This window comes from Pelodiscus sinensis, chromosome 4 (assembly GCF_049634645.1).
Source record: "Pelodiscus sinensis isolate JC-2024 chromosome 4, ASM4963464v1, whole genome shotgun sequence".
NCBI classification, from domain to species: Eukaryota; Metazoa; Chordata; order Testudines; family Trionychidae; genus Pelodiscus; species Pelodiscus sinensis.
The window spans coordinates 133,374,295-133,402,290 of NC_134714.1; the positions used below are offsets into that span (position 1 = coordinate 133,374,295).

The following is a 27,996-nucleotide window of genomic DNA, read 5'->3' on the forward strand; positions in this document are numbered from 1 at the left end:
CCAGGCTCACGGGCACAGGGGTCTCTCCAGGGATGCCGGGAGACACGGACAGAGCACGGGGGGCGGGGTGGATAATCAGCTGGACGTGGGTCCCCAGGGGATGCTCTGGCCAAAAGGGAGGAGGGCGCACGAAGGGGAATCACGAGTCGGAGCAGGGAGTTTATTGAACCTCGGGCTTTGACCCTGATGTGAGCGCAGCCGCGATCCCGGGCCCAGTTCTAGAGCCCTCGGTTCAGGGAGCGGGCGGATCGGTCGGAGAGGGGGTGGGACGAGCCACATCAGTGAATCAAAGGTTAGAAAACATGGCCCGGCGCCCGTGACTTAGCTACCAAAGCGGAGCCCCACCGCTGACTCCAGCTCAGTCTAGACGGAACAAATATTTCCTCCCGGGCTCCTCAGGCGAGCAGAGAAGTTCTCAGGTGACCCCGCGGCTGGACGTGGGAGCTGGACCCCAGCAGTGAAGGTTAAGCTGGGAGCAACGTGCCCCGCAGCGCGGGGGACTCTCCGTCAAGGGGCCGTTTCTAGGAGACCTGCTCTCATACACACAGGAATTTCCTGGGGGCCATTCTCTGGCCATTGCTCCGCCTGGTCCCTCCAAGCCTGGGAATCTACCAACCTGCTCTATGGCTTCTGAGAACCTGGTTTCTTGCTGTAGGAAGGTAAACTGAGTCACGGACTTTGTTCTCTGAAACATTCCCCCGTCTCCCTCTTCCTTCCACCCAGCCTCCTGCTGTCAGGAAGGGGCCCAGCTGGGCCGAGATCAGCCGCCCGCCAGGCGAGCCCTTCCGCTGCTCAGCCAGTCGGTTCTCCCCACTCAGCAGACAGGAGGGATGGAGCGACTCCGGGAGGACGTCACCTGCTCCATCTGCCTGGACGTCTTGGAGGACCCCGTCTCCATCGAGTGCAGCCACAACTTCTGCCGGGGCTGCCTCGCCACTCACTGGCACGGGGTCTCGGCCCAGGCACCCCCGTGTCCCGAGTGCCGCCGGCCCTGCGCCAGGGACAGGATGATCCCAGACACGAGGCTGAGAGCCCTGGTGGAGAAAATCACGGAGCCTCCGCAGGACGCGATAGAGCCGGTCAGACCAGACAGGCCAGAGGGGGAAAGGGGCCGGGCTCCTGCTGGCCCCTGGGCAGGGATGGGCTGGATCTAGGGGTGGGGAATGGGACATGAGGACCTTCATCTCTAGGGGGTGCTGGCTCTGATTTGGGGGTCAGGAGACTGGCTGGCTCTGGGGTGGGGTCCCAGCTCTGACCCTGCTCTCTCCCTGCAGCAGGGGCCAGGGGCTCAGCAGGGCCCGGGGGCTGAGCTGGAGCCAGGGCGCCCAGTGCAGCTGGTGTGTCTGGACGAGGACGGGGGCCTGATCCTGGACGAGGAAGCCCTGAGCCGCTGCCTGGAGCAGGGTGGGGTGGGGGGCGCCCCCGTCTGCCTGGTATCCGTCATCGGGGAGCAGCGCCGGGGCAAATCCTTCCTGCTGAACTGCCTCCTGCGCCGGCTCCGCAGCCCGGTGAGTGGGGGATGGGACACCCAGCTATGCCCCGCCCCTTATTCCACAGACCCCGCCCTCCCTAGCCAGGGTTTGCCCTCCGCTACCTTTTCATCCAGAGCCCCACCCCCTTCACCCCAGGCCCAGGGTGGCCAGGGCTCCCATTTTTGGTCATCACAGAAACCTGGCCGTGTCCGCTCAGCACAGCCGACCAGATGCTAAAAGTCCAGGTGGCTGCAGTAACCGGCCTCTGCCACTGGGGGGCGGGAGGGGCAGCGGCACTTGAGGGGGTGACTGGAGCTACATGGGGGAGCTGCTCCCCACTCACAGACCCGTGGCGAGGCCCCAGGAGACGGGTGCTGCCGCCCAAGGAGAGGATCCCGCCTGTCTCCCCTTCTGCCCCACTGTGCCCCGATTGCCCCAACCCTTGGCCCCACCTTATACTGCTGTGCCCCAGACCAGCCTGCCCTGCTGTTTCTCAGATTTGCCCTCCTGCTGCTGTTCATCTGACTCCTCCTCCCGCCTCCTGTGCCCCAGCCCCCTCCCCGCAATGTGCCCCTGTAGCTGAGACATCTCCCTCCTCAGCCAGGGCCCCTCCCCCTTCTCCACAGGCCCCGCCCCCTAAGCACCCCAGACCCAAACCCCGCCCCCAAGTGACCTCTCTCTGGTTCCCCCACAGGAGGCCGGGGACACGGCGTGGATGGAGCCAGAGGACGAGGCGCTGGGAGGATTCGAGAGCTGCACTGGGAAAGCCAATGTGACCAAAGGGGTGTGGATATGGGGCCAGCCCCTGTGGGTCCAGGAGCAGGGGAGGAAGGTGAGTGTGGCAGACGGGTGGATGGGGCTGTAGGGAAGGACAATGAGGGAATGGGGGGCAGGATTCTTTGGGGAGCAAGGAGGCTGGAGGGTGCTGGAGTAGTGGGGGAGGGGAATGGGTGAATGCGGGGTGGGGGGGAGAATACCAGCCCTGGGTCTCCCCACACAGATTGGATGGAATAGAGGATGGGGGGTGCTCACAGCCTGAGTCTGCTCCCCCAGAGGCTGTCTGCAGCCAGCCCACCTAGGCCACGCTGGTGTCAGTTCAGGGACCCATCATGCTGACGGGTGAATGTGTCCGTGTGTCTGTCCCTGCAGGTGGCCGTGTTCCTGGTGGACACCGAGGGCTGCCTGGATCTCCAGCGTGACATGGAGACCAGCATCAAGCTCTCCGTGTTCAGCATCTTGCTCAGCTCCTACTGGGTGGGGGCGCTGGGCTGCAGGGAGCGGGGGTGGGGGTTTAGCAGGGGGGTGCTGTGCTACTAAGAGCGGGGTGGGGCCCAGCAGGGGGCGCTGTGCTGCAGGGAGCGGGACGGGGGCCCAGCAGGGGGCGCTGTGCTGCAGGGAGCGGGGCGGGGGCCCAGCAGGGGGCGCTGTGCTGCAGGGAGCGGGACGGGGGCCCAGCAGGGGGCGCTGTGCTGCAGGGAGTGGGGCAGGGCCCAGCAGGGGGCGCTGTGCTGCAGGGAGCGGGGTGGGGACCCAGCAGGGGGCTCTGTACTACAGGGAGCGGGGTGGGGCCCAGCAGGGGGCGCTGTGCTAAAGGGAGCGGGGCGGGGGCCCAGCAGGGGGCGCTGTGCTGCAGGGAGTGGGGCAGGGCCCAGCAGGGGGCGCTGTGCAGCAGGGAGCGGGGTGGGGCCCAGCAGGGGGCGCTGTGCTAAAGGGAGCGGGGCGGGGGCCCAGCAGGGGGCGCTGTACTACAGGGAGCGGGGTGGGGCCCAGCAGGGGGCGCTGTGCTAAAGGGAGCGGGGCGGGGGCCCAGCAGGGGGCGCTGTGCTGCAGGGAGTGGGGCAGGGCCCAGCAGGGGGCGCTGTGCTGCAGGGAGCGGGGCGGGGGCCCAGCAGGGGGCGCTGTGCTAAAGGGAGCGGGACGGGGGCCCAGCAGGGGGTGCTGTGCCAAAGGGATCGGGGCGGGGGCCCAGCAGGGGGCGCTGTGCTGCAGGGAGCGGGACGGGGGCCCAGCAGGGGGCGCTGTGCAGCAGGGAGTGGGGCAGGGCCCAGCAGGGGGAGCTGTGCTAAAGGGGCGGGGCACTCACCTCTTCTTCCAATCATTTTCTAGATCTTCAACATTTCCAGCACGTTTACGCGGTTGGAGGCCGATTACCTGGAGGTGAGGGGGCCGCGGGATACACAGCCAGGCCCTGCTGTGCCGACACAGGGATCCGGGCGGTGTGATGATCGGAAAGGGGGCAGGAAATTCCAGACACTTTGGCCCAGGCCACGGTTTGGGGGCCGGGAGCCGGAGCAGCAATGGATTGTCAGGCATTAATACGATATTAGCGACTGTTGCATTTGCAGGTCGTTAGCATTCCCTGGCAGCTCTGATGCCCCAACCCCATTGGCTCTCAGCGGTTGAGTATCACAGCTGGGAGCCAGCTCTGTTGGGGACCCAGAGGAGAGGGGATCTCTGTGTTCTGGTCCCCATGCCCCCCAAGTGATGTAAAAAACACCTGCAGACTTGTGTTGCCAGGAGGTGACATGTTTGTGGTGGGAGACTCGTTCCATTGGACTATTTCTAACCAGCGCTCACCCTGACCCCATGTCCCACCCCTCACCTCTATCTGTGTGTGGGCCTCCCTTCTCCCGCCCTCCCCCCATGCCAGGGGCTCTGCTTGGTGCCACTACTCTCCAAGCTCAGCACCTACAAACTTCTCTTACCCCATTCCCCCAGAGCGGTTGGCTCATTGGCTGCTGGTGCTCCTCCCCAGAGCTAAACAGAAATGGGACTTTTCTGGTTTTCCAATTTCCACCGGAAGCAGTCGTGTTTTTCTCGCTGACACCGAACGCATCCCCTGAAATGTGCAATTAGATGTGGCCTCGAAACTTTATCTTGTTGCAGACAGAAAGAGAAATGCCATCGAGCTGTGAGTCAGTCAAATAGTTCAGCCAGTCAAATACTTATCTAATATCTATAATAGGTGACATATTCATTAATAGCTGCCAGGTATTGGTTGTTTTTTAATCACTATTTGTGGGCAGCTGTTTGTTTTTCCAGTACTCACCGTCCATTGTCGGTTGATTTCTTAGTGACCGTGGGTAGAAATGGAAACTAAAAGGTTTTGTTAAAAATGGAAAACAAAATCAGAATGTTTTATGCTCGTTTTCATTTGCAAAGACGTTTCGGACTCCAATTATTGACTTGCTCGGTTGCCTTTCTCCACCTTTGATGGCTCCTTTTCTACAATCACCGTTGTGTTTTCTGAGCTGAGTTCCTACTTTCGTGTCTGATGACGGGTGTTGAGTTATAGGTGTTTGAAACGATGTTTTTTCGCTTCTTTTAATCTAGTTATTCTCTTTGCTGATCAGTTTTCACTGAACATTGTTCAGGTTTTGTTCCGATTTTCTTTTATTTCAGTGGCATTTGTCTCAGTTGCATATTTTGCAAGACGAATCTTGATTGGTTACCTTTAGTCGTGTAACCCCCTTTTTCCTCCCCCGATTATTTGGGGGCAGGTCACACTGACAGGTGTGCCTGGGCACCCGATGGTTTTAACATAAAAGGAGATCCTGAGTACCCCAGTGGAGATGATGTTTAGTTGGGGAAAACCCTATTTCCCCCTTGCTGTAGTTCCTTGCTCCAAAAGAACATACAATGCTGGTGCCTCCACCTGGCTGGCTCTGTGCACACTTGCTGGTGTGCCTTGGGAGCCTCCAGGAATAAACTCATTCCAGCAATAAACTGGATCTAACTCCAGAACAACAATTACAAATCATACATAATGTACATCTAATAGATTGTGTTAGAATGAACAACCTTTACTTAACCACTTAAAGAAACAGGGTTAAACAAATGAACAGTGAATAACATCAATTAACAAAGCACACAGAAGTAAAAGGAACTTATAAAGTTGGCATCTGCAGAGCCAATATTTATCCCACCCCAGAGTGTGCACACCCCTGGACTCAGAGTCCCGGACTCTTGCTTGCGCGGATGCACTTGAAGAGCTGCAGCCGTAGTGGAGATTGTCTGGAGGTGGTGTGTGTTTATGTGGGTCCAAGCTGTGCAGCAGCCCTGGTTCTCAGACCCACTTCCCCAGATCATTTTTGATCTGAGGAAGTGGGTCTGGCCCACGAAAGCTCATCATCTAATAAACCATCTTGTTAGTCTTTAAAGTGCTACATTGTCCTGCATTTTGCTTCCACACACATGGAGAGACCCGGATCCCACAACAAAGTCACTTCCTTCCTCGTTTCCTCCAGGGCTCATGGGAATTGTCGTCTCTGGGGCTAGACTGCAGCACACGGGATCTTCCCAGAAAATAAACAGACACACCTTGGCTGTGTCTAGACTGGCCACTTTTTCCGGAAAATCAGCCGCTTTTCCGGAAAAACTTGCCAGCTGTCTACACTGGCCACTTGAATTTCCGCAAAAGCACTGACGATCTCATGTAAGATTGTCAGTGTTTTTGCGGAAATACTATGCTGCTCCCGTTCGGGCAAAAGTCGTTCCGAAAAACTTTTATGCAAAAGGGCCAGTGTAGACAGCTCAGATTTGTTTCCCGCAAAAAAGCCCCGATGGCGAAAATGGCGATCGGGGCTTTTTTGCAGAAAAGCGCGTCTACATTGGCCACGGACGCTTTTCCACAAAAAACGCTTTTTCAGAAAAGCGTCCTGCCAATCGAGACGCTCTTTTCCGCAAATGCTTTTAACGGAAAACTTTTCCGTTAAAAGCATTTCCGGAAAATCATGCCAGTCTAGACGTAACCCTTTAGTAAGAGGACTACAGTCATTTGTGAGACGGTGTTTTATTCAATGTGGGGAAAAAACCCTTCTCTCTCTTTTTCTCTCAGATGTTTCTTCGTGTTGCAAAGGAGGTTGGAGGAACCTGCAATCTACCATCAATTCAGGTTCGTCCTCATTTCCCATCATGCCCTCTGACAGTCTGCCCCACTCTGTTCACCCCTTTTACAGGACTATGATGAACTGAATACAGCTTTGTGAGGTATCGTTTGAAAACTCATAATTTGCTGATCATTATTGTTCCGGTAAAATATGTGTGGCAGCACTGTCTGTAAAATTGTAAGATTCCGCTCTGTGATATGACTAAGACATATTTGAAGTCTGTGAAATGGCCACACACCAGTTCCTCGGAGACAAAAGGCAACATGATGCCTCAGCCAGACAGCAACACAATCCAATGGGCCCTTCTCTACTTAAATGGCTGTTCTTTGGCAGGAAAGGGTGTGGGGGGGGGGGGGACTACATCTTGACAACTAAACATTTTGAGATTCCAGGTGTAGAAGGAGGCTCTGCAGGCAGGTGCCTTTGAGAAAGCCCAGCTGTTCAATGAATACAGACCTGCTGGTTCTAGGTCCCACTCCCATCGGCCAGACAAATTGTTCATTGTCTTTGTTCCTAGAGCACCACAGAGCCCCAGACCTGGGGCTGGAAGCAACCACCAGCTCTGCCCCTCCTCCCCCCACCGTGCCCCTCTGTGACCCCTCCCTGTGCTCTCTCCTGCAGCCTCTGGACCTGTTGGTGCGGGACTGGCAGCTCTCGGAGCCCTGCGGTGCAGCCGGGGGGCAGGAGTATCTCAGAGACATCGCCCGGGTAAGGTTCAGGGCCGGGCTGTTCATGGCAACAGCTGACTCTGGGGTTGGGGTGGAGCTGAACAGGTCCATGGGGGGGCTGATTTCCCGCTGACATCTGCAAATGTCCCTTTGGCTCCTGCAGGATCTGGAGGCCACTGCTGAGCAGCCCCTGCTGTTGGAAGCCCTGCAGGCAAGTGGCACCCGGTGCTACCTACTGCCCCACCCCGGCACCAGGTTCACCAAGAGCGGGGCAGGGACACCGCATGGTAAGAGCCATCTTCTGCCCTCTTCCTCCCCAGCCCCATCTCCCTGCCTTGCTCCCCCCCTCCCCAAAATCCCAGTGCCAGGCTCACCACATTGACTTAGAACTGGCTGTACTGCCCACTGCACAGGGATGCCCAGTGGGTCATGCCTGTTGCAGAAAAAAGTCTCCTTCTGAGCTTACTTGATTTCACACACGGATGCATTTTCTGGAAATACACTAATCTGTAAGGCCTAAGGCTTTAAATTGCAACTCGTTGTAACCTTTGTCAAACTTTGTAACCCTCCGCAACTTTGCTTTATAAATTCAGCAGCTTCCTGTCAGCTGCAACTTTGTAACCTCTGTAACTCTTAGCCACTTTGTTTGTAACTTGCTCTACACTGCATTCTCCTCTGAGTGATGGAGAGAGAGAGAGAGAGAGAGAGAGAGAGAGAGAATGTAACTGCAAGTCTGGGAACGTGGATCACATGGTGAGGAGTCATCAGACTGCTCCTTTGCTGGATAAAAGGAAGTCTGAGCATGCTCCCTGGTGACCAGATGGATCAGTCACAAGGGCCGTACAGACACAATATAAGGAGAGTACGCACATGACAGAACTCTCTTTTCCCCCCTGTTCCTGAGAAGCACCTCTCTACAGCCATGTAGAGACCCCCCCCCCCCCCCCAGCCATGATCAGCAGCCAGGCCCTCCAGGATCTACGTGCCTTGGCTCCTAACGCAACCCATATGCCTATGTGAGTGTATGAGGGCAGGAATGAATGTGAGTGAATGAATGAAGGGCTGCGTGTGTGTGTGAGAGAGACAGAAAGACAGAGAGAGAGAGAGAGAGAGAGAGAGAGAGAGACAGAGAGAGATGGTTCCCTTTTAGTTTAAACCTTTGGTGGCCGCTCTATTTTTAGTTTAACCTTGTAGTGCAAATAGTGGAGTGCTGTTTCCTCAGTTAATAAACTCATGCTAGTGTAACCCTAGGTGGTCTCCAGTGGGAATTTTTTGGGTAACAATGCCATCTGTGGGGGGAGGGAAGGGGGACGTGGGGGGTGCTGCTGGGCCCCTCCTTTTAGGTTTTCAAAACTCCCCCTACACTAGACAGCTGGCCCCTCCCTGCTGCCCTGCGCTGTCCCCTTTTCCTCAGGCAATGGAGGAAGGTGCAAAGCGGCCACTGCCCAGAGATGGGGCCTCATTTCCCTGGGCCCAAACCAGCCCCTTCTTCCCCACCCACCCATTCCCCATTCATTTGTGCCCTGCCCCGGACACCTGGGTCCTTCCCCCTGCAGACATGGAGCCAGACTTCCGGCAGCACCTGTGCGACTACGTCAGCAGCCTGGCGCGTGCCACATGGACCCACGTGCGGACGGACCGAGCCGGGAAGGTGCTGAGCGGGGCCCAGCTGGCTCCCAGGATCAAGGTGGGAAAGCGGGGTCTGTTGGGGGGGAGGAGCAGCTGGCACAAGGATAAAGGGGGCTGCTGGCAAATGGGGGGGGTCTCAGCCGGGGATGCCATGCTGGGGGGATGGGCAATGGGAGGCTGAGCTGTCGCTGATCCCGGGGCACCATGTTCTGTTCCTCACAGGACGTCTCCCGATTCTTGAAGACCAAACGCTACGACTTCTCCTCCCCTGGGAAGGTACCGGGTTGTCCCCCACCCCTATGTCACTCTGCCCAGCCTGGGTTTTCCTGTTGCCCCGGCCCCAAGTCCTCCCACTATGAGAGAACTGAACTGAGCTCGCAGGGGGCACCACCCTCCCCCCCATCCCCCGAAATGCCCTGATCCAAGCCCCCCAAGGAACCAGAGAACCAGCCCCCTCCACAGGCCTGGTGGCTGTAGGGCCGTGCTAGGGGGGGTTAGAAGGTGCTGATGCTGCCTTGGGGGGAGTGTGGTGAGTGGGGGAGGAGACCGCAGCGGGCGGGGTCCTGGAGGAATGGAGGGAGGTGGTGTGGTGGCACATCAGGGTTCCCCTGACTCCTGCACCCCCGTAATGCCCCGAACAGACTCCACCAGCCAGTAGAACAGAGGGAGTTTATTGCTTCTCCAGGACACAGCCCAGCACAGATGTCATCTGGTTCCAGGGCAGGCCTAGGATGCCTCAGCCCCCTTGAGATGGGAGAACCTGGGCCCCTAAATCCCAGCCCCTTGCTTAGGCTGCTTCCTCCATGATACCAAAGAGAAACTCAGCAGCTCTCTTCCAGCCTGGTCCCCCAACCAGGTGCGGGTCTCCACCCTCCTCCCTTTGTCTCCCTCCCTGGGCGGCTGAGCCTGGGTGTCTGGTGAATCCACATTTGGGAGAGTCAGTGAGAAATTCCCATCCCAGCGCAGGGGGACCCTGGGTCACAAAGCAGACAGCCCCCCCCAAAACATCACAGGGGGTGAGTGGGGGCTCCCCATTCTGGCATGGACCCTTCCCTGCTTCCCCCACAGATGGCTGAGTCATTGGCCCAGATGAGAGAGGAGAAAAACAGCAAAGCCGTAGAAACTGCCAGGAGGGAACATCAGCAATTTGTGCAGGAGCTGGTGAGTATGGAGGGGCTGTGGGGTGGGAGTTGGGAAGGGTCCTGCCTTGGGCAGGGGGCTGGACTGGACCCCCTGAGGTCTCGTCCAGCTTTATGATTCTAAGGGGCTGCAGGGAGGGAGGGACGGGGACCAGCAGGGCAGGGGGCAGGGCTGGGCCTGCAGGAGCTGTGGGGCTGAATTTAGGGGGCTGCAGGTGTGGGAGGCAGCGCCCCCTGTGGCTGGGTGATGCAACTGCCCATCCCCAGTGGCCGATCTGTCCTGGCAGGACCGTGGCCACCAGAGCACGCGCAGTATCCTGAGCATGGAGCCTGGGAAGATGCGGCGGCACCTGGAGGGGAAGCGCCAGGAGCTGCAGGGCCGCTGCCGGGAGCAGCTGCGGGGCCAGGCCCCCCAGAGTCAGGCTGCCCTGCAGGAGCTGGAGGAGGAGCTGGCCAGGCAGGGGGCCCGGTTCCTGCAGGCCTACGAGCAGCGTTTCCAGGTAAATCAGGCCGTGGGGCTGGGCTGGGCTGTGCATTGGGGCGGGAGGGTCCTAGGGGGGGGATGGGCACAGGCGTGGAGGCAGGTGTCACTGCGGCTGTGGCCAGTGGCGTTGGGCCGGGGCCTCCCCCGACGGGGGCTGGGCAGGTGGCGGGAGCCCCGTGAGGACGGACGGCGGCTGAAATTCCGAGGGCGGCAGCACCCCAGGACAGCCGGGTGACGGGGAGGGTGGGGCGGGGGTGGGGGGGGTCAGCCCAGGAGGGAGAAAAGTTGATTCTCCGGGTTCGTGTTTGGTTCCAATACTTTCTCTTCCCCGGGCACAGGGCGAGGGGAAAGAGGACAAGTGGGGGAGTTTTCCCCTCGCGTCCCCACTGCGTGTGTGATAAAAAGGGGGGGAGAACACCCCAAAATCCCAGTCCAACAGCTGCAGCTCATCTCCCCCAGCTCCGCCTGCCTGTGGCCAATGGCGCAAGGCCAGGAGGGGACCCACAACAGCCCCCCCACATCTCCTGGTTGCACCCTCCCCTGGCAGTTCCCAGGAGATAAGGGAACCTCCGATGGTACAGAGATGATCCAGTCCCCACCCCCGTCCTGTCCCCTCTTCCCCACAGGTGACCAAGGAAAACAGCAAAGTAATAGAAGATGCCAAGAGGGAATATGGACAATTTGTGCAGGGGCTGGTGAGTGCGGAGGGGCTGTGGGGTGGGAGTGAGGAAGGGTCCTGCCTTGAACTCCTGAGGTCTCGTCCAGCTTTATGATCCTATGGCACCGGTAGGGCTGGGCTGGCAGGGGCTGCAGGGAGGGAGGGACGGGGACCAGCAGGGCAGGGGGCAGGGCTGGGCCTGCAGGAGCTGTGGGGCTGAATTTAAGGGGCTGCGGGTGTGGGAGGCAGCGCCCCCTATGGCTGGGTGATGCAACTGCCCATCCCTAGCTGCCGATCTGTCCCGGCAGGACCGTGGCCACCAGAGCACGCGCAGTATCCTGAGACTGAAGCCAGCGGAGATGCAGCGGCGTCTGGAGGGGAAGCGCCAGGAGCTGCAGGGCCGCTGCCGGGAGGAGCTGCGGGGCCAGGCCCCCCAGAGTCAGGCTGCCCTGCAGGAGCTGGAGGAGGAGCTGGCCAGGCAGGGGGCCCGGTTCCTGCAGGCCTACGAGCAGCGTTTCCAGGTAAATCAGGCCGTGGGGCTGGGCTGGGCTGTGCATTGGGGCGGGAGGGTCCTAGGGGGGGGATGGGCACAGGCAGGGAGGCAGGTGTCACTGCGGCTGTGGCCAGTGGCGTTGGGCCGGGGCCTCCCCCGACGGGGGCTGGGCAGGTGGGCGGGAGCCCCGTGAGGACGGACGGCGGCTGAAATTCCGCGGGCGGCAGCGCCCCAGGACAGCCGGGTGACGGGGAGGGTGGGACGGGGGGGTCAGCCCAGGAGGGAGAAAAGTTGATTCTCCGGGTTCGTGTTTGGTTCCAATACTTTCTCTTCCCCGGCACAGGGCGAGGGGAAAGAGGACAAGTGGGGGAGTTTTCCCCTCGCGTCCCCACTGCGTGTGTGATAAAAAGGGGGGGGAGAACACCCCAAAATCCCAGTCCAACAGCTGGAGCTCATCTCCCCCAGCTCCGCCTGCCTGTGGCCAATGGCGCAAGGCCAGGGGGGGGACCCACAACAGCCCCCCCACATCTCCTGGTTGCACCCTCCCCTGGCAGTTCCCAGGAGATAAGGGAACACCCCTCAGTACAGAGATGATCCAGTCCCCACCCCCGTCCTGTCCCCTCTTCCCCACAGGTGGCCGAGGAAAACAGCAAAGTAATAGAAGATGCCAAGAGGGAATATGGACAATTTGTGCAGGGGCTGGTGAGTGCGGAGGGGCTGTGGGGTGGGAGTGAGGAAGGGTCCTGCCTTGAACTCCTGAGGTCTCGTCCAGCTTTATGATCCTATGGCACCGGCAGGGCTGGGCTGGCAGGGGCTGCAGGGAGGGAGGGACGGGGACCAGCAGGGCAGGGGGCAGGGCTGGGCCTGCAGGAGCGGTGGGGCTGAATTTAGGGGGCTGCAGGTGTGGGAGGCAGCGCCCCCTGTGGCTGGGTGATGCAACTGCCCACCCCTAGCTGCCGATCTTCTGTCCCGGCAGGACCGTGGCCACCAGAGCACGCGCAGTATCCTGAGACTGAAGCCAGCGGAGATGCAGCGGCGCCTGGAGGGGAAGCGCCAGGAGCTGCAGGGCCGCTGCCGGGAGCAGCTGTGGGGCCAGGCCCCCCAGAGTCAGGCTGCCCTGCAGGAGCTGGAGGAGGAGCTGGCCAGGCAGGGGGCCCGGTTCCTGCAGGCCTACGAGCAGCGTTTCCAGGTAAATCAGGCCGTGGGGCTGGGCTGGGCTGTGCATTGGGGCGGGAGGGTCCTAGGGGGGGGATGGGCACAGGCAGGGAGGCAGGTGTCACTGCGGCTGTGGCCAGTGGCGTTGGGCCGGGGCCTCCCCCGACGGGGGCTGGGCAGGTGGGCGGGAGCCCCGTGAGGACGGACGGCGGCTGAAATTCCGAGGGCGGCAGCGCCCCAGGACAGCCGGGTGACGGGGAGGGTGGGACGGGGGGGTCAGCCCAGGAGGGAGAAAAGTTGATTCTCCGGGTTCGTGTTTGGTTCCAATACTTTCTCTTCCCCGGGCACAGGGCGAGGGGAAAGAGGACAAGTGGGGGAGTTTTCCCCTCGCGTCCCCACTGCGTGTGTGATAAAAAGGGGGGCGGAGAACACCCCAAAATCCCAGTCCAACAGCTGGAGCTCATCTCCCCCAGCTCCGCCTGCCTGTGGCCAATGGCGCAAGGCCAGGGGGGGACCCACAACAGCCCCCCCACATCTGGTTGCACCCTCCCCTGGCAGTTCCCAGGAGATAAGGGAACCTCCGATGGTACAGAGATGATCCAGTCCCCACCCCCGTCCTGTCCCCCCTTCCCCACAGGTGACCAAGGAAAACAGCAAAGTAATAGAAGATGCCAAGAGGGAATATGGACAATTTGTGCAGGAGCTGGTGAGTGCGGAGAGGCTGTGGGGCAGGAGTGAGGGGCGCCGGCAGGGCTGGGCTGGCGGGGGCTGCAGGGTGGGAGTGAGGGGCACTGGCAGGGCTGGGGGGGCAGGGTCAGAGTGGGGGGGCTGCGGGTGTGGGAGTGAGGGGCGCCGGCTGGGCTGGGCTGGCGGGGGCTGCGGGGTGGGAGTGAGGGGCACTGGCAGGGCTGGGGGGCAGGGTCAGAGTGGGGGGGCTGCGGGTGTGGGAGTGAGGGGCGCCGGCAGGGCTGGGGTGGCGGGGGCTGCGGGGTGGGAGTGATGGGTACTAGCAGGGATGGGGGCAGGGTCAGAGTGGGGGGGCTGCGGGTGTGGGAGGGAGCAGCGCCCCCCTGTGTCTGGGTAATGCTCCTGCCCGTCCCTACTGGCCGATCTCCCCTCCCCGCAGGACCGCAGCCACGGGGGCCTGTTCAGCTGGCTGAGTGCGGCGCCTGCGGACAGGCAGCAGCGCCTGGAGGGGAAGCGCCGGGAGCTGCAGGGCCGCTGCCAGGGGATGCTGCGGGGCCAGGCCCCCCAGAGACAGGCTGCCCTGCAGGAGCTGGAGGAGGAGCTGCAGAAGCACCGAGCCCAGATCCCGCCGCACCACGAGCCGGGCTTGCAAAACCCACAAAGGAATAATCCCGTGGGGCTGCTGGTGCTGGGGGCGGTGGTCGTCGTCGGCGCTGCGGTGGCCGTCAACCCCGGGCTGTTGCCACGGGCGCTGGCCATCGGGGCTGGTTTGAAAACTGCCCTGGTGCGGGCGCTGCGTTTCAGGTGGTGATCCCTTTAAAAAGCGACCGGCACCCACCCCCCAGGGCAGGGCAGGTCTGGGGGCCTCTGTCCGCAAGGGGCGAATCGATGGATTTCTGGTCGATCGATCGCCCTGCCCCGGGGTATGTGCCCCGAGCCGGCCCTGCCCCACGGTGTGTGACCCGCCGGCATTGCTAGCTTTGCCACTACCTTTTTGCTTCGCTTTTCATATTTTCTCCTCTTAGGACAGGGAAGGGATCGTTTGGGGGGCGGTTCCCCCATTTCCCCACTGACTGGAACGACGACGCAGTGGGGTGAGGCAGGGTTGCCAGGGGGCCGGTTTTGAATTGCACAGCCCGGCGTTTGAGCTTTCTGTTCGGGAAACGCTTTGAGAAAATGGAAATGAGCCAAGAGAACTGTCGGGTTTTTGCTAGCGAAGACGGAACGTCGATGGGGGCGGAATGTCACCTGCGCCCGGTATTTTGGCTGAAACCATCTGGCAGCGCTAGTGGGGGGAGGCTGGACCCTCAGAACTTCCTTCCCGCTGATTCTCCCCACGAAGCTTGAATTTGCCCGCTCGAAACCTGGCTGCGAGTGGGGCTGTCGCGTCATCACAGGGAACGTTTAGACGATGTCGTCTTGTCATCTGCGCCAGAGCAAGAGGGAGCCATTTCTGCCAGGGTGGGGGGCAGAGGCCCAGCAGTTGGCCAGGGCCTTTGAGCAGCCGCAAACTCGGCCCTCCAGGCCCATCGGGGGCTGAGCACCCCTGCCAGGCTTGAAGGAGCGTTTCAGCCAAGGCCGGCTGGGGCAATTTTCCCCCGGGGCCTTTGCATCACCCCTCTGGGCCTTTCCTCCCCTCCCCTCCCTTCCCCTTCCCTCCCCCGCAGACCAAATAAATCAGACGTTGGTTTGAAACAATAAGCTCTCTGGTATGTTGATTGGAGGGAAATAGAACTGGGGAGGGACGGGGAAAGAAACTGGGAGGAAGGGGGAGAAGGCAGGACTCAGGATGGGGCTGGTGCCTGCCTCAGGGGGTCCCACCTCCTCTTGTGCAGGGCCCTCGGTGGCCATGGGGAGGGGTAGAGGCAGGTGTGGGGGTAGGGGGACTTGGGAAGGAGCAGGTGTGGGGGTAGGGGGACTTGGGAAGGAGCAGGTGTGGGGGTAGGGGGACTTGGGAAGGAGCAGGTGTGGGGGTAGGGGGACTTGGGAAGGAGCAGGTGTGGGGGTAAGGGGACTTGGGAAGGAGCAGGTGTGGGGGTAGGGGGACTTGGGAAGGAGCAGGTGTGGGGCTAGGGGGACTTGGGAAGGAGCAGGTGTGGGGGTAAGGGGACTTGGGAAGGAGCAGGTGTGGGGGTAAGGGGACTTGGGAAGGAGCAGGTGTTGGGGGTAAGGGGACTTGGGAAGGAGCAGGTGTGGGGCTAGGGGGACTTGGGAAGGAGCAGGTGTGGGGGTAAGGGGACTTGGGAAGGAGCAGGTGTGGGGGTAAGGGGACTTGGGAAGGAGCAGGTGTGGGGGTAGGGGGACTTGGGAAGGAGCAGGTGTGGGGGTAGGGGGACTTGGGAAGGAGCAGGTGTGGGGGTAGGGGGACTTGGGAAGGAGCAGGTGTGGGGGTAGGGGGACTTGGGAAGGAGCAGGTGTGGGGGTAGGGGGACTTGGGAAGGAGCAGGTGTGGGGGTAAGGGGACTTGGGAAGGAGCAGGTGTGGGGGTAAGGGGACTTGGGAAGGAGCAGGTGTGGGGGTAAGGGGACTTGGGAAGGAGCAGGTGTGGGGGTAGGGGGACTTGGGAAGGAGCAGGTGTGGGGGTAGGGGGACTTGGGAAGGAGCAGGTGTGGGGGTAGGGGGACTTGGGAAGGAGCAGGTGTGGGGGTAGGGGGACTTGGGAAGGAGCAGGTGTGGGGGTAGGGGGACTTGGGAAGGAGCAGGTGTGGGGGTAGGGGGACTTGGGAAGGAGCAGGTGTGGGGGTAGGGGGACTTGGGAAGGAGCAGGTGTGGGGGTAGGGGGACTTGGGAAGAAGCAGGTGTTGGGGTAGGGGGACTTGGGAAGGAGCAGGTGTGGGGGTAGGGGGACTTGGGAAGGAGCAGGTGTGGGGTAGGGGGACTTGGGAAGGAGCAGGTGTGGGGCTAGGGGGACTTGGGAAGGAGCAGGTGTGGGGGTAGGGGGACTTGGGAAGGAGCAGGTGTGGGGGTAGGGGGACTTGGGAAGGAGCAGGTGTGGGGGTAGGGGGACTTGGGAAGAAGCAGGTGTTGGGGGTAGGGGGACTTGGGAAGGAGCAGGTGTTGGGGGTAGGGGGACTTGGGAAGGAGCAGGTGTGGGGGTAGGGGGACTTGGGAAGGAGCAGGTGTGGGGGTAGGGGGACTTGGAAAGGAGCAGGTGTGGGGGTAGGGGGACTTGGGAAGGAGCAGGTGTTGGGGGTAGGGGGACTTGGGAAGGAGCAGGTGTGGGGGTAGGGGGACTTGGGAAGGAGCAGGTGTGGGGGTAGGGGGACTTGGGAAGGAGCAGGTGTTGGGGGTAGGGGGACTTGGGAAGGAGCAGGTGTGGGGGTAGGGGGACTTGGGAAGGAGCAGGTGTTGGGGGTAGGGGGACTTGGGAAGGAGCAGGTGTGGGGGTAGGGGGACTTGGGAAGGAGCAGGTGTGGGGGTAGGGGGACTTGGGAAGGAGCAGGTGTTGGGGGTAGGGGGACTTGGGAAGGAGCAGGTGTGGGGTAGGGGGACTTGGGAAGGAGCAGGTGTGGGGGTAGGGGGACTTGGGAAGGAGCAGGTGTTGGGGTAGGGGGACTTGGGAAGGAGCAGGTGTGGGGGTAGGGGGACTTGGGAAGGAGCAGGTGTTGGGGTAAGGGGACTTGGGAAGGAGCAGGTGTTGGGGGTAGGGGGACTTGGGAAGGAGCAGGTGTGGGGGTAGGGGGACTTGGGAAGGAGCAGGTGTTGGGGGTAGGGGGACTTGGGAAGGAGCAGGTGTGGGGTAGGGGGACTTGGGAAGGAGCAGGTGTGGGGGTAGGGGGACTTGGGAAGGAGCAGGTGTTGGGGTAGGGGGACTTGGGAAGGAGCAGGTGTGGGGGTAGGGGGACTTGGGAAGGAGCAGGTGTTGGGGTAAGGGGACTTGGGAAGGAGCAGGTGTTGGGGGTAGGGGGACTTGGGAAGGAGCAGGTGTGGGGGTAGGGGGACTTGGGAAGAAGCAGGTGTTGGGGTAAGGGGACTTGGGAAGGAGCAGGTGTTGGGGGTAGGGGGACTTGGGAAGGAGCAGGTGTGGGGGTAGGGGGACTTGGGAAGAAGCAGGTGTTGGGGTAAGGGGACTTGGGAAGGAGCAGGTGTGGGGGTAGGGGGACTTGGGAAGGAGCAGGTGTGGGGGTAGGGGAACTTGGGAAGGAGCAGGTGTTGGGGTAGGGGGACTTGGGAAGGAGCAGGTGTTGGGGTAGGGGGACTTGGGAAGGAGCAGGTGTGGGGGTAGGGGGACTTGGGAAGGAGCAGGTGTTGGGGTAAGGGGACTTGGGAAGGAGCAGGTGTTGGGGGGGTGGCTGCTGGAGCACTCCATGGCACCGACCGGGTGGGGTGTGTCGCTCACATGCTCCCCTGCTGCCGGGATAGCTGCTGGCAGAGGGTGTAGCACGGCGCCCGGTCAGCCCGGGGCTCCTGCAAGTCCGTGTCCCACCCCTGCGCCTCCCACTCAAGGCACCGCTGTAAGGCTGCAGGCATGCGGTGTGTCCCGCTCCAGGTCTTCGCAGGCGTGTCTGGGCGGGCGGCTCTTGCGGGGCGGGGAGGAGGCGCGGGAAGTGTTGGATGCACTAGGCTCGCGGGGGGCCCAGCTGTGAAGAACAGCGAGAAGGCCGGTCACCCCAGGAGACACAGCACCTGAGGCATTTCCCTCCCCTCTGAGGCTACGTCTACACTACAGGGGGGTTGCGCCAAACCGGCCATTTCTGCGCAAAAACCCGCGGCGTGTCCACCCCTCGAGCGCACTTTTGTGCAAGTCCGTTGACGGTGAATCGGCCGAAGAGAGGAGGTTTTGCGGGGCAGGTATTCCCCTTTCTACAAAGAATCACTCCCTTTTTGCACAAGAGCTGTGGTGCAAAAAGGTGTGTGTAGACGGGCAATGGGGGTGTTGCGTGAAAAGCGCCCGTGGAAAAAAGCACAGGTGCCCTGGTGGCCATTCTGTGAAGCAATCCCAGCTTTCTTGTGAGTGTGGACACTTGTGCCAAAGAGCATTGCTTTGCGATGCACTTTTGAGGTGTGGGCACGCTCTTGTGCAAGAAATGTTTGTGGAAGATCGATAGATTGGGGGGATCTGACCATCTTTGCACCCCCTGGGAAGCCCCTGATTTCCCCAGGCTGCCTGATTCGTTCCACCTTTACGTAGCTCCCACCCTCTCCCCCTCTGCACCTCTTCTCCTTCTCGACACTTCCTGGTCTCGGACTCGCCTTGCCAGCCTGGCCAGGGCCTCTGTGTCCCTCCAGCCTGCCCGCCCACTGCCTGGCAGTAGCAATGTGAGAGCAGGGCTGCATCGCCCCCTCCGCCCCCCTCTTCTCCCCCCCCAGAGCAGCACAGACGTGAGCCAAGGAGTTAAGTTTCGTTTCTCAGAGCGAGAGAGGCCAGTGCTGAGACGGACGGACTGGAGGGCCGGGGTAAGACGGGGCATGGGAGGTGGCTTGACCCAATCTACCCAGTTCACTGCCTTGTTTGTGCCAGGGCCTGGCACCCCCTGGCCCGGCCGCTCAAGTCCTGGCACCCCCTGCTCCCTCCCCTGTTTCACTAGCAGGATGGAGCCTTTCCCCTCCCAGGGCAGGACCCTCCCCCCTGCCTGTTCCCCCTTCCCCGTGGAAAAGACCGTCCTCTCCAGTCCGTTTCCCACCATTTGGGGGAGCCTGGTTGTGCCCCCCGCGTCGCTCTCCCTGCCCCAGCAGTGCTAGGCCTGGCCAGACACCGGGGAGCGCTCAGCTGGGGTCTGTGGGTGCAGATTCCTAGCCAGGGGGGATGCGCTGCCGGGGCGGCCGGGGCAGGTCGCACCCCCTCCGGCAGACACACACACAGGGAGCAGCTCATCTGCCCCAGCGCTGCCCTGCTCCGGCTCACGAGAGTGTCACTGGAAATACGGTTAAATCACCGAGAGCCAGGCAGGGCTTTGGCTCTGGGGCACCCCCAGGACGGGGCTTGTCGTGGCTTAGCCAGGACCAGCATTTACAGGCGGACGCCGACCCAGGGCAGCGACCCCGGGTGGAACTGACCCCCCAGATGCCCACACCCTCTGGAAGAGCGATCCGATAGACTCGCTTGCTGTCTTCGGAGCCCCCGTTCTAGCTCCCTTCCCCCAGTGCATACTGGCACTGGGAGCGCTCGGCTCTGATTTATGCCGCCCAGCACTCCCCTGCTTCCAACGGCCGGGCCAGCAACACCCAAGTGTCCTGCGAACCGGGCAGCTGCTCTGCTGCTGGTGCTGTGCCAGGAGACCCCCTGCTGGTTTGACAGTAGAGCTGGTCCCCTTCGGGGCGCGTTGGCGGCTGCGCGGGATCCCAGGGTGGGAAACGGGGAGTCTCCAGCAGAAACGGGAGGTTTTGGAGTTGCAGGACCAGAGCAGTGGAGCTAGGTCAGGGCATGTTCTTTCCAGTCTCTGTGCCTCAGTTTCCCCAGTTTTCTCTATGGGGTGGGCGTGTGAATTTGCTTTCCTCTGAGTGGGCGGCAAGCTCGGCCAATCAGCACCCAGCTCGCTGCATGATGGACGGAAGCGATTTCCTTGCTGTGCCCTGGGTGTGGCCTTTCGTAAGACTGGGGGGGGGGGTTCCCCGGCCCAGGCTCCAGCAGCCCCGTGTGGCTCGGTAGCGAGTCCGACCAGACCGGACCCCTCAGAGGTTCGTGCACCTTCCAGGCAAGAGGCAGCTGGAGATGACCCAGCACATGGCGCCGGACAGGCCGTCGGTAGCAGAGAAAAGTCCAATTTCACCCTCCACCCCAGGCAGGCGGGGCCCCAGCCAACAACAGGCGCCATGATCCAGCCACAGGGCGCGCTGGCAGGCTCACGGGCGCAGGGACTCTGTCCAGGGACGCTGGGACTCCGACAGGGCGGGGCGGGTAATCGGTGACCCTGTGGCCAAAGGGCGGAGGATGCACAAAGGGGAATCACGAGTCGGAGCAGGGAGTCGTCGCACCTCGGGATCTGGCCCTGGTGCGACCACAGCTTTCTGGAGCCCTCGATTCAGGGAGGGGGGATCGGTTGGGGAGGGGACTGGAGGAGCCAGAGGATGAGCCAGAGTTTAGAAAACGGGGCCCGGAGTGAGGGAGTCCGGGGGCGCCAGTGACTGAGCGACCAACGCGGCCCCCCGGGGTGACTCCAGCCCCGTCTAGACGTAACCCCCCAGGGAACAAGTATTTCCTCCCGGGCTCCTCCGGCGAGCTGGGAAGTTCTCAGGTGACCCGTGGCTGGACATGGAGGCTGGACACGAGGGCAGGGCTTGCCCGGGAGGGGAGCGACCGTGGGAGCCACGTGCCCGGCAGTGTGAGGGATTCTCCATCGAGGGGGCTGTTTCTAAGAGTCCTGCTCTCGTCCACACAGGGATTAACCGGGATTAGTTCTTCGGCCTGTTCTACCCAGGAGCTCCGCCTTAGCCCTCTCCCAGGCTCTGCAATGGCTTCTGGGAACCCAGCTTCTCCCTCTGGTTCTATCCAGGGGTCTGGATCACGCAGTGGGCAGGTAAACCGAGTCACACAGCTTGTCCTCTGAAATATTCCCCTGTTCTCTCTCTCTCCCCTCCAGCCTGCTGCTGCCAGAAGGGGTCCAGCTGGACTAGAATCAGCCGCCCTCCAGCCGAACCCGTCTGGTCCTCAGCCGGTCGGTTCTCCCCACTCACTGGCTGGAAGGATGGAGCAATTCCGGGAGGACGTCACCTGCTCCATCTGCTGGGACCATTTGAAGGACCCCGTCTCCATCGAGTGCGGCCACAAGTTCTGCCGCAGCTGCCTTGTCACTCACTGGCGCGGGGTCTCGGCCCAGGGACGCCGGTGCCCCGAGTGCCGCCGGCCCTGCGCCAGGGACAGGATGATCCCGGATAGGAGGCTGAGAGGCCTGGTGGGGAAAATGGCCGAGCCCCCGCAGGCCGCGAAAAAGCCTGTTCGACCGGACAGACCAAAGGGCCAGAAGGGGCCGGGCTCCTGCTGGCCCCAGGGCAGGGACAGGCTGGAACTATGGGTGGAGAATGGGACGTGGGGCCCTTCTACTCTAGGGGGCGCTGGCTCTGATGTGGGGGACTGGGGCCTTGGTGGCTCAGTGAGAGGGATCCAGTCTCTGTCCCTGCAGCAGGAGCCGGGGGCTGAGCCGGAGCCGGGGCGCCCGGTGCAGCTGGTCCGTCTGGACAAGGAAGGGGACCTGATCCTGGACGAGGAGGCCCTGAGCCGCTGCCTGGAGCAGGGTGGGGTGGGGGGCGCCCCCGTCTGCCTGGTGTCCATCATCGGGGAGCAGCGCCGGGGCAAATCCTTCCTGCTGAACTGCCTCCTGCACCGGCTCCACAGCCCGGTGAGTGGGGATGGAATGTGCAGTAATGGCTCCGCCCTCCCCAGCCAGAGACCCGCCCCCTCTACCGCAGCAATAGCTCCGCCCCCAGCACCGCAGCAATAGCTCCGCCCCCTGCACTGCAGAAATAGCTCCGCCCCCTGCGCCACAATCATGGCCCTGCCCCGTGGTCCTCAAGCTACACTGCCCCCACCTCCCCAGGCAGGACCCTCCCCTTGCACCAGGCCGAGGCCAAAACGGGTGGAGCCCCACCCTTCAGCCATGCCCCACCCACATCTCCCTTGGCCCCTCCCCCTTCCCAGCTCCCACTCCCTGCCCCCTAAGAACGTCAGATCCAACCCCCATTCTTGCTCCTTCCAGCAGGCCAAAGGCAGCTCGTGGATGAGCGGAGGCGGTGCATGCCTGGGAGAGTTTGAGTGTCACTCTGGGACAGCGAGTGTGACCAAGGGGGTGTGGATCTGGAGCCAGCCCTTCTGGGTCCAGGCCGAGGAGAGGCAGGTAAGTGGGTAGGGAGCGGCCAGTGGGATGGGGCTACGACAACTGGGGAAGGGGAGGGAAGTGAGGGGAAGGGGGAATCCTATGGAGCAGGGGAGGACAGAGGGCTGGAGGGGGACTGGAGCAGGAGTGGAAGGGGAAAGGGAATTGGGGGAGCTTGGAGGAAGGGTCCTGTGGGTGGGCGGGGGACAGGAGGATGGGGGACTAGTGGGAGAGAGGAATGGGAAGGCCTGAGGGGTGGTGCCCCAACCTTGGGATGTCTGATGGACACATGGGGCGAGAAGTGCCCACAACCTGCTCCTGGTCCCCCAGGGCCCATCCCCAGACAGTGCTCTTAGGCCAGGCCCCATGGAGCTGGGCATCAAGTGAGCCAGAGTGGGCAGCATGACGCACCTCTCTCAGTGGCGGGTGGATGTGTCCGTGTGTCTGTCCCCGCAGGTGGCCGTGTTCCTGGTGGACACCGAGGGCTGCCTGGACCTGCAGCGTGACATGGAGACCAGCATCAAGCTCTCCGTGTTCAGCATCTTGCTCAGCTCCTACTGGGTGGGGGCGCTGTGCTGCAGGGAGTGGGGCAGGACCCAGCAGGGGGCGCTGTGCTGCAGGGAGCAGGGCGGGGGCCCAGCAGAGGGCACTGTGCTGCAGGGAGCGGGGCAGGACCCAGCAGGGGGCGCTGTGCTGCAGGGAGCGGGTTGGTGCCCAGAAGGGGGCGCTGTGCTGCAGGGAGCGGGGTGGGGCCCAGCAGGGGACGCTGTGCTGCAGGGAGGGGGCAGGGGCCCAGCAGGGGGCACTGTGCTGCAGGGAGTTGGTCAGTGCCCAGCAGGGGGTGCTGTGCTGCAGGGAGCAGGGGGGGCCCAGCAGGGGGCGCTGTGCTGCAGGGAGCGGGTTGGTGCCCAGAAGGGGGCGCTGTGCTGCAGGGAGCGGGGTGGGGCCCAGCAAGGGGCGCTGTGCTGCAGGGAGGGGTCAGGGGCCCAGCAGGGGGCACTGTGCTGCAGGGAGTTGGTCAGTGCCCAGCAGGGGGCGCTGTGCTGCAGGGAGCAGGGCTGGGTCCCAGCAGGGGGTGCTGTGCTGCAGGGAGCAGGGGGGGCCCAGCAGGGGGCACTGTGCTGCAGGGAGTGGAGTGGGGGCCCAGCAGGGGGCGCTGTGCTGCAGGGAGCAGGGCGGGGGCGCTGTGCTGCAGGGAGGGGGCAGGGGCCCAGCAGGGGGCGCTGTGCTGCAGGGAACGGCACATGGGAGGGAGCGCTCAGCCAGGGAGGGAACACTCAACTTTTTCTTTGGATTATTTTTTAGATCTTTAACATTTCCGGCCAGTTTACGCGGATGGAGGCCGATTACCTGGAGGTGGGTGGGGCAGGGGATTCCCAGCGCGCCTGACGCTGCCCTGCCGGCCAGGCCCCAGCTGGGGGACCCAGGAGTCCGGGTGGTGTGAGGGCTGGACAGGGCTTGCGGTCTAGAGGCTTTGGGGCTGTCATCGGTGGTCAGAAAGCCCCAGGGATCTGCCCCGGGCCGAGCTCCCGGTGCAGCGAGTCTGAACAGAGACAGATCGGGGAGGGGGACGAGGCTTTTGGTCTGCAGGAGGCTCCGTGAGCGCCCCAGGAAGAGCTGGACTCGAGCTCTGGACGGCGCCTCTCCTGGCCCTTTCTTAACCCAGCCCTGCAACCCCGCTCTGGTTTGGTAGGCGCCCGTCGGCTCAGCTGCCAGGAGACTCTGGGACCCAGAGCTGAGGCAGGTGGAGCAAGGGGCTGCCCAGAGAGACGCCCCCCTCCCGAAACCAGCATTTCTCACAGCTGCGGGGTGGGGACGGCGCATGGACTTGGGGTTCCCAGCTGTTCACTCGCTCACCTCAGCAGTTCTCTCCTCGGGGTCAGTTTGCCCGTCGCACTGTCCAGATGCTGAGTCGTTAGGTCTCTGGTTTATTTGGGGCCAGTCTTGGTCCCCCGCTGCGGGGGGATGTTCTGTTCTCCACGGAAACTTTCCTCCCCTCTCTCCATCCCAGATGTTCATCCAGGTGGCGAAGGAGATTGGCGCGACCTGCGATCTGGCTGAGATCCAGGTGAGTCCACGTTTCCCATCACCCCACCTGATCCTTACCGGCCCCCCCTCCGTTCCCAGAGTCCCCGACATCCCCTGTGTTAGACCAGGCCCCTTGTGCCAGGCGCTGGACAAACCCAGAGCAAACAGCCAGACCCTGCCCCATTGGCCCTCCACGCCCACCTCCTGTCCAGGGCCTGGGTGCTGGTGGCCTGGCTCAAGGCAGCCTCCATCTCTGCCCCCCTTCCTGTGCCCCAGCCCCAGCCCCAGCCTGACCCCTCCCCGGGCTCTCTCCTGCAGCGCCTGGACCTGTTGGTGCGGGACTGGCAGCTCTCGGAGGCCTGCGGCGCGGCCGGGGGGCAGGAGTACCTCACAGAGATCACCCAGGTAATTCTCAGGGTCCGGCTGTGCGTGGCAACAGCTGATGCCGGTGTGGGGGCGGGGCTGAACCGTCCCATGGGGGGCTGACTTCTCGCTGATGGTCACAAATGTCGCTTTGACGCCTACAGGACCCAAAGTGTTTTGCGGAGCAGCCCCTGGTCTTGGGAGCCCTGAAGTCGAGCAGCACCCGGTGCTTCCTCCTGCCCCACCCCGGCACCGGGTTCACCAGGCGTGGGGCAGGGAGAGCAGGCGGTAACTCAGCCCCCATCTTCTTCCCACTTATCTCAGGGTGCTTCCCCTGCCTCCATCTCCCCTTCTCCACTGCCCCCACCCTGCCCCACTTCCCTCCTGCATCTCCTCACCCCGCCCCCAGCTCCCCTCCTCCACTGCCCCCACCCAGCCCCACTTCCCTCCTGCATCTCCCCAACCTGCCCTCAGCTCCCCTCCTCCACTGCCCCCACCCTGCCCCACTTCCCTCCTGCATCTCCCCATCCCTGCCCCCAGCTCCCCTCCTGCATGGCTCCCACCCTGCCCTATCTCCTCTTCTGCATCGCCTCCACCTCTGCTTCCACCCCACCCTGTCCCCACTGTGAAATCCCAGGGCCCAGCTCACCCCACGGCTGATCCCAGACTGCCCTGTCCACTACAGCGGGGTGCTCCCTGGGTTATGGTATTGATATAGGAGGGGATGGGGACCTCAGGAGGGAAGGATCCCAAGGGAAGCTGTTGGTTCCCCCTTTCTGGCCTTCAAGGCCCCCCCCCCCCCCGGCCATGGAAACAACTGACTGCCCCCCAATGCAGCTTCTCTGCCCCATGGATCCCACATTACCCCCCCCCCCCCGCAGGGTGGGGGAGGAGTCTCAAGCAATTCCTGCCCCGAGATGCCATCTAGCTCCTGTGTCAAAAAAACAGCTCCCACGTCCCTCCTTAACTGTGCCCCGCCCCGGACGCCTGGGTCCCTTTCCCCTGCAGACATGGAGGAGGGTTTCCGGCAGCACCTGTGCCAGTATATCACCGGCGTGGCGCGCGCCTCAGGGTCGCAAATCTGGAGGGACCGAGCCGGGCAGGAGCTGAATGGGGCCCAGCTGGCTGCCAGGATCCAGGTGGGAGAGTGAGCCCTGCTCAAGGGGGGAGAGGCATTAGTGTTAATGTTGGCAGACAGCAAAAGAGCCTGCAAGGAGGCAGGTGGGCAACTCAGCCTGGGGCACAATGCTGCAGGGGGCGCTGTGCTGCAGGGAGCGGGCGGGGCCCAGCCGGGGGCCCTGTGCTGCAGGGAGCAGTGTGGGGGCCCAGCAGGGGGCGCTATGCTGCAGGGAGCAGGGTGGGGGCCCAGCAGGGGGCGCTGTGCTGCAGGGGGCGGGGGTCCAGCAGGGGGCGCTGTGCTGCAGGGAGCGGGGCAGGGTCCCAGCAGGGGGTGCTGTGCTGCAGGGAGCGGGGCGGGAGCCCAGCAGGGGGCTCTGTGCTGCAGGGAGCGGGGCGGGGGCCCAGCAGGGGGCGCTGTGCTGCAGGGAGTAGGTGGGGGCCCAGCAGGGGATGCTGTGGGATGGGGGGCAGGGTGAGGGGCTCACCAAGGAACTGGCTGAGCTGCCCCCTCAGTGCCATCAGACATTGTGCCCCACAGGAATTCTCCCAGGACTTGAAGGCCAGAAGCTACGACTTCTCCTCCCCCAAGAAGGTACCGAGTCACCCCTCACCCCTCTGTGTCTTCTAAGCCTGGGTTCTGGGGGGCTGGTTTCTATGCACCCCAACCCCAGGTCCTCCTGCCGTTGCCTGCTGGCACTAAGCCAGGAGTGGGCACCACAGCAGCTCCCCGAACATCCTGATTGGGGCTTCCCCCCCCCCCCGAGAGATGAGGGGGTGCTGGGCAGAGAGCCTGGCTATGGGGTGGCTGTCTCCACTCTCGGGGGATGGGGGGAGTTGTGGGCCAGTGGGCAGGTGACAGCAGGGATCAGGGTCCTATAGAAACGTGGGGAAGGTGATGGGTGGGGGAGGGGGGCCTAACTCAGAGACGGTCCCATCCCCCTTCCCACCCTGCCCCCTTCTCCCCCCCCAGATGGCTGAGTCAATGGCCGAAATGAGGCAGGAGAAGAAAAACAGAGAAATCATAAAAGCCGCGAGGAGGGATTATGAAGATTATTTGCATGCACAGGTGAGTGCAGAAGGGCTCGGGCGGGGCTGGGGGGCTGCAGGTGTGGGGAGGTAGCGCCCCCTGTGGCTGGGTAGCGCTACTGCCCATCCCTAATGGCTGATTCCCCCCCCCCCCCCCCCCCCGCCCGCTGGGTATACCCTAACCTCCAGAGCATGAGCCGCTGCAGGGACGTGGAGCCCGCGGAGATGCAGCAGCGCCTGGAGAGGAAGCGCCGGGAGCTGCTGGGGCGCCGCTGGAGGCAGCTGCAGGGCCGGACCCCCCAGAGACAGGCTGCCCTGGAGGAGCTGGAGAAGGATCTAGACAGGCAAATAGTGAGGTTCATGTCTGCCTACGAAGAGCGCCATGAACGGTGGAAGAAGAACGTGAAGATAGGCCAGTGCGTAGGGGGTGCTGTCCTAGGAGTGGTGGGCCTGGGTATCGGGGGCGGAGTAGGGGTAGGTCTGGCTGCGAAAGGGGGCCTTGGCCTGGCAGGGGCGGACGTGGGCTGCAAGGTGGGGGCCTGGCTGGCGGACAAGATTTCTTAGAAATAAACAGACACCAACACCCCCTGGCACAGGGGTCAGGGGAGGGCGGGGCAGGGTGTTTGTATCAGCAGCACCTCCTGCAGGGGAGACATAGGAGAAAGGAAACATCAAACCCATCCCAGAAAAGGCCCTGTCCCAGCCCTGAGCACCGGGGATCCCTGCGGGCAAAGGGATTCTCATGGAATCTAGATAATCAATAACCAAATAAATATACTGATAGATAGATAGATGGGTATGTGGGATTAGATTAGATTAGATTAGATTAGATTAGATTAGATTAGATTAGATTAGATTAGATAGAAAAAGCCCAACCGGTAACTAGATAACCACAGAACACCGAGGTGGATCGGTTTACAGCGGGATCAGCAAGTTTGATTGGTTTTCATTTTCAACAAGCGTGAGAACAATGGATTCCCACGTTCCGCATTTGGCGGCAGTTGTTGTTCTTAACGTTTTCTCCTCCCCTGGAAACATTTGGGTCAAAGGGATAATTGGGGAGGACTGTTCCCCTCATTTCCCCACCGATTTGATGCAAAGCGGGGAGGGAGGTGTGGAAGAAAACATTGTCCTCACTCTGAGTTTGTGAGCAACAAGCAGCCAGAGGCAGTTTTATTACGAGCTGCAGCAAGGGAAAAACTGGTTCGGACAGGGGGGAAGCCCCCCCCCCCCTCCACCCCGAAGCAGATCTTCGAATACAAGCAATTCTGAAGCAGTTTCTATACTGTCTATTAAATATAATAACAATACCAATTAGTCTCCTTCCCTTTCCAAACAGCAATGGTTAACAGTTATTTAGTTCCACCCAAATGCTCCTTTTCTCAAGGTCCCTGCCAGAGTCAGCGTTCTACCCTTATCTCCGTATGGAGGCGAGA

At 62.2% G+C, this 27,996-nt stretch overlaps 2 protein-coding genes across 4 annotated transcripts in view; both read left to right on the forward strand.

Moving 5' to 3' along the window:
• The first annotated feature begins 298 nt into the window (after nucleotides 1-298).
• The window catches only part of LOC112544696 (uncharacterized), a 53,956-nt gene continuing 26,258 nt past the window's right edge, over nucleotides 299-27,996 (forward strand). The window contains exons 1-18 of the mRNA XM_075928845.1: nucleotides 299-659; nucleotides 819-1,079; nucleotides 1,275-1,508; nucleotides 2,167-2,304; nucleotides 2,622-2,726; nucleotides 3,579-3,629; nucleotides 6,310-6,366; nucleotides 6,983-7,069; nucleotides 7,193-7,316; nucleotides 8,586-8,716; nucleotides 8,881-8,934; nucleotides 9,727-9,819; nucleotides 10,085-10,297; nucleotides 10,908-10,976; nucleotides 11,248-11,460; nucleotides 12,066-12,134; nucleotides 12,409-12,621; nucleotides 13,225-13,293. Coding sequence (XP_075784960.1) covers nucleotides 624-659; nucleotides 819-1,079; nucleotides 1,275-1,508; nucleotides 2,167-2,304; nucleotides 2,622-2,726; nucleotides 3,579-3,629; nucleotides 6,310-6,366; nucleotides 6,983-7,069; nucleotides 7,193-7,316; nucleotides 8,586-8,716; nucleotides 8,881-8,934; nucleotides 9,727-9,819; nucleotides 10,085-10,297; nucleotides 10,908-10,976; nucleotides 11,248-11,460; nucleotides 12,066-12,134; nucleotides 12,409-12,621; nucleotides 13,225-13,293 — 2,217 coding nt within the window. The 5' untranslated portion in view covers nucleotides 299-623. The remainder of the gene's footprint in view (nucleotides 660-818; nucleotides 1,080-1,274; nucleotides 1,509-2,166; nucleotides 2,305-2,621; nucleotides 2,727-3,578; nucleotides 3,630-6,309; nucleotides 6,367-6,982; nucleotides 7,070-7,192; nucleotides 7,317-8,585; nucleotides 8,717-8,880; nucleotides 8,935-9,726; nucleotides 9,820-10,084; nucleotides 10,298-10,907; nucleotides 10,977-11,247; nucleotides 11,461-12,065; nucleotides 12,135-12,408; nucleotides 12,622-13,224; nucleotides 13,294-27,996) is intronic.
• LOC142829289 (RING finger protein 112-like) lies at nucleotides 18,513-27,417 on the forward strand. 3 transcript variants are annotated; one of them, XM_075928656.1, is made up of 12 exons: nucleotides 18,513-18,671; nucleotides 20,795-21,550; nucleotides 21,911-22,045; nucleotides 22,481-22,585; nucleotides 23,330-23,380; nucleotides 24,036-24,092; nucleotides 24,341-24,457; nucleotides 24,580-24,703; nucleotides 25,424-25,554; nucleotides 26,073-26,126; nucleotides 26,505-26,600; nucleotides 26,750-27,417. In XM_075928656.1, the coding sequence occupies exons 2-12, from the start codon at nucleotides 20,900-20,902 to the stop codon at nucleotides 27,122-27,124; spliced, it is 1,896 nt and encodes a 631-aa protein (XP_075784771.1). In that variant the 5' UTR covers nucleotides 18,513-18,671; nucleotides 20,795-20,899; the 3' UTR covers nucleotides 27,125-27,417. The 3 variants fall into 3 exon arrangements, with proteins under 3 accessions (XP_075784771.1, XP_075784770.1, XP_075784772.1); XM_075928655.1 differs by having other exon boundaries at nucleotides 18,521-18,671; nucleotides 21,908-22,045; XM_075928657.1 differs by having other exon boundaries at nucleotides 18,521-18,671; nucleotides 21,908-22,045; nucleotides 24,371-24,457.

Excerpts from the sequence above, each read along its gene's own strand:
- LOC142829289 (XM_075928655.1), top strand. The coding sequence starts at position 20,900 with ATGGAGCAATTCCGGGAGGACGTCACCTGCTCCATCTGCTGGGACCAT. Across the intron at positions 23,381-24,035 it reads TGGAGGCCGATTACCTGGAG|ATGTTCATCCAGGTGGCGAA; the intron begins GTGGGTGGGGCA and ends TCTCCATCCCAG. Across the intron at positions 24,458-24,579 it reads ACCTCACAGAGATCACCCAG|GACCCAAAGTGTTTTGCGGA; the intron begins GTAATTCTCAGG and ends TGACGCCTACAG.